Genomic DNA, 2942 nt, shown 5'->3' with positions numbered 1-2942 from the left:
CAAGCGGGCGAAGAGGCCAGCCAATCCCCGGCAGGCTGAGCCAGAGACCCGCCTTGGAGTCGGGCGTGGAGCTCGCAGAGCCCGCAGCTCGGATTCAAACCTCAACGGCTGCCGGGAGGCCAATCGTGACGCGGCTGGCGAGGCCGGCCAATCACAGCACCGGGGGCGGGCAGCGGGCGAGGGCGGGGGGCGGGCGAGGGCGGGGGGCGGGCGAGCGGCGGGGGCGGGGCTCCGGGGTCCGCTTGCCCGGGCGTCCCTGCGTACGGTGGCCTGTCCCTGGAGTGACTCGGTTCTCCCTCTGCAGGCCGGGAGGCAGGGCCAGGCTGCCTGGTCCAGTCCGGGTTTTACCACGTGCCGTCCAGCCAGTCGCCAAGCCTCAAATCCCTGCCCTAGAAACCGCGAGAGCAGACTGTCTCCCCAAAACCCTGTTGCGATGGGCAAGGGACCTTGCCGTAGCGCCGGGCTCCCATCCTCCACTTCCCTCACGGCTGAGGACGCCCCAGGAAACAGGAGAGGGTTTTATTGTCACCGAGTTTCGGTTTGGGAGCGTCCTGCTCTGCGACAAGAAACGTGCAGCAGCGGTTAAAAGCACTTCCGGTGGCCACCGGAAGTGCCTGAGCGGGGCGCGCTGGATAGGGCGGAAGTTGAAGGGCCGGGCTTGTGGCCGGGGCGGTGCGACCCCAGGCGGCTCTGCTCCCGAAGCTGCCTGGGTAAGGCCGGAGGTGGCTTCTGTGACTGCCAGGCCCGTGGGAGGCCCGGCTGAGGCTGTGTCCTCCGTCCTGTCTTTGGAATTCACACGCGGTCCCCATTTTCCTGGCCGGTTTGGTGCCCTGTTGAGGTGCAGGCGCTAGAGCAATGGCAGGTAGGAGCCTGTGGGGCTGGATGCCCTTGGCGTGCAGAAACTTCTCTCAGGGTAAGTGGCCAATGTGTAAACGAGACGACCCGCGAGCCGCTTGTTAGCGGGCAGGGCCGAGTCATTCTTTCTCCCCCCCTCTCCTAGGGCTTCCACTCTTGGCCGGTGCAAGGCCTACGCCTCCATCCCCCAGAGTGGTCGATCGCTGGAACGAGAAGAGGGCTCTGTTCGGTGTCTATGACAACATCGGGATCCTGGGTAGGACTCGATTCCTAATCGCAGAAGGGCCGTTATGCTGTATTGACTCTTTTCTTATTTGCGGAGAGAATAGTAAGGTGCTCAGGGCAGGCCTGGTGGCAGAAGCCGGAGACTGAGCCAGGCAGACCAGTCCGAGTTACAGAGTATGGTGCTCAGTCGTACTAACACGGTTGTGCGATGCTCTGAGTGCCCAAAGATAAGGGTGGTAGTGTCAGTATTTGAACCCCAAACATCCTGGCAACAAAGTCTTTATTCCGTGTGTGTGTGTGTGTGTTGTGTGTGTGTGTGTACGTACACACCGTGTGCTGTTCATGCAAGGTCTGCAGGGACAGGGTGTCAGGCTTCCTAGAAGTGGCCTTGCAGACAGTTGTGAACCTCTAGATGTGGGTGCTGAGAATCAGCTCTTCTCAGGAACAAGTGCTGTTAACTGCTGAGCCATCTCTGCAGCCCAAAGACTCTGTACTGTTTATGGACGTGCCTTGTCTGTCAGTTCTGCTCAGGGAGATGCAGCCGTGGGTTGAAGGCTCGGCTGGCCTAGGCCGCCTTCTCTGTAAACTAACATGTGCTCTCACATTACAGGGAACTTCGAAAAGCACCCGAAAGAACTGATCAAGGGCCCAGTCTGGCTCCGAGGCTGGAGGGGAAATGAACTGCAGCGGTGCATCCGAAAGAAGAAAATGGTGGGAAGCAGGATGTTCGTCGACGACCTGCACAACCTTAACAAACGGATCAGCTACCTCTACAAACACTTTAACCGGCACGGGAAGTACCGCTAGAACAGAACTGGGGACTCGAAGAGGCACACTTGTCACCCTGGAGGAGCCGAACAGGACTCACCCTGGGAGGAAGGAGCTCAGTGTGCTCTCTGTAATAAAATGAGCCTTCTTTGGAATGTGATGTGCACACTGTCTGTTCCTCACGGTGCTTCCTCTACTCATTCATTCAGACCGAGTCTGTCTCATCCTAAGTCCTAGGGTCTTCTGTTAGGACCTTACTTACTACAGCCCAGTCATACTTTTGGTCTCTAGAAGTACAACAATTAGAATCATTGATTGTTGATACTTTTTGACATTGGCTCTTCATGTATTTTTTTTTTGTTGTTGTTTTAATGTAATCTTTTTTTTTTTTTTTTTCTTCGATACAGGGTTTCTCTGTGTAGCTTTGCGCCTTTTCCTGGAACTCACTTGATAGCCCAGGCTGGCCTCGAACTCACAGAGATCCGCCTGCCTCTGCCTCCCGAGTGCTGGGATTAAAGGCGTGCCACTGCCGCTGCCGCCCGGCTTTTTCATACTTCTTTTAAAAATAAAAATCAATGAGAAGTCTGGAAGTTACAGAAAGGTAATCCAGGGAATTTTTCTTGCATCCATTCCTTTCATGCAAGCTTTTTTGTTGTTGTTTTGGTTTTTGGGCTAGAGTCTGGGGACTGGCGAGATGGCTCAGCAGTTAAGTGTCGTCTTCCAGAAGCTGATCTTCCCAGAGGACTCACAGCTGTCTAGCTAAGGTTCCTGGGCTCTCCGTGGAGACCATACATGCACATGGTGCGCAGGCATACATGTAAGCAAAACGTGAATTAGTAAAAAATAATGTGTGTATGTATGTGTGTGTGTGTGTGTGTGTACAAAGACCACAGTCTCTCTCTCTAATTCAGGCTCAGGCTGCCTAGAACTCTTTTTTTTGTTGTTGTTTTTGGAGATAGGGTTTCTTTGTAGCCCTGGCTGTCCTGTCCAGGAACTATCACTGTAGACTAGGTGGGTCTGGAACTCAGAGATCTGCTTGCCTCTGCCTCCAGAGTGCTGGGATAAAGGGATTCACCACCACCACCCGGCTTAGA

At 55.0% G+C, this 2942-nt stretch overlaps 1 protein-coding gene across 2 annotated transcripts; it reads left to right on the top strand.

The window, feature by feature from the left end:
* The first annotated feature begins 347 nt into the window (after positions 1-347).
* On the top strand, positions 348-2008 carry Mrpl51 (mitochondrial ribosomal protein L51). 2 transcript variants are annotated; one of them, XM_028892305.2, is made up of 3 exons: positions 348-913; positions 1001-1111; positions 1691-2008. In XM_028892305.2, exons 1-3 carry the CDS (start codon positions 856-858, stop codon positions 1885-1887), a joined length of 366 nt encoding a protein of 121 aa, XP_028748138.1. In that variant the 5' UTR covers positions 348-855; the 3' UTR covers positions 1888-2008. The 2 variants fall into 2 exon arrangements, with proteins under 2 accessions (XP_028748138.1, XP_028748139.1); XM_028892306.2 differs by having other exon boundaries at positions 622-862.
* The last annotated feature ends 934 nt before the right edge of the window (positions 2009-2942 follow it).

This window comes from Peromyscus leucopus, chromosome 3 (genome assembly GCF_004664715.2).
Source record: "Peromyscus leucopus breed LL Stock chromosome 3, UCI_PerLeu_2.1, whole genome shotgun sequence".
Taxonomy (NCBI): domain Eukaryota; kingdom Metazoa; phylum Chordata; class Mammalia; order Rodentia; family Cricetidae; genus Peromyscus; species Peromyscus leucopus.
Note: the sequence above shows the minus strand (reverse complement) of the source record. Positions and strands in the feature narration are given on the sequence as shown.

What these genes read in the sequence shown, in the direction of transcription:
- Mrpl51 (XM_028892305.2), top strand. Translation starts at nt 856, where the DNA reads ATGGCAGGTAGGAGCCTGTGGGGCTGGATGCCCTTGGCGTGCAGAAAC. An exon ending in GTGCAGAAACTTCTCTCAGG is followed by an intron (nt 914 to 1,000) that starts GTAAGTGGCCAA and finishes CCCCTCTCCTAG; the next exon opens with GGCTTCCACTCTTGGCCGGT. An exon ending in TGACAACATCGGGATCCTGG is followed by an intron (nt 1,112 to 1,690) that starts GTAGGACTCGAT and finishes CTCACATTACAG; the next exon opens with GGAACTTCGAAAAGCACCCG.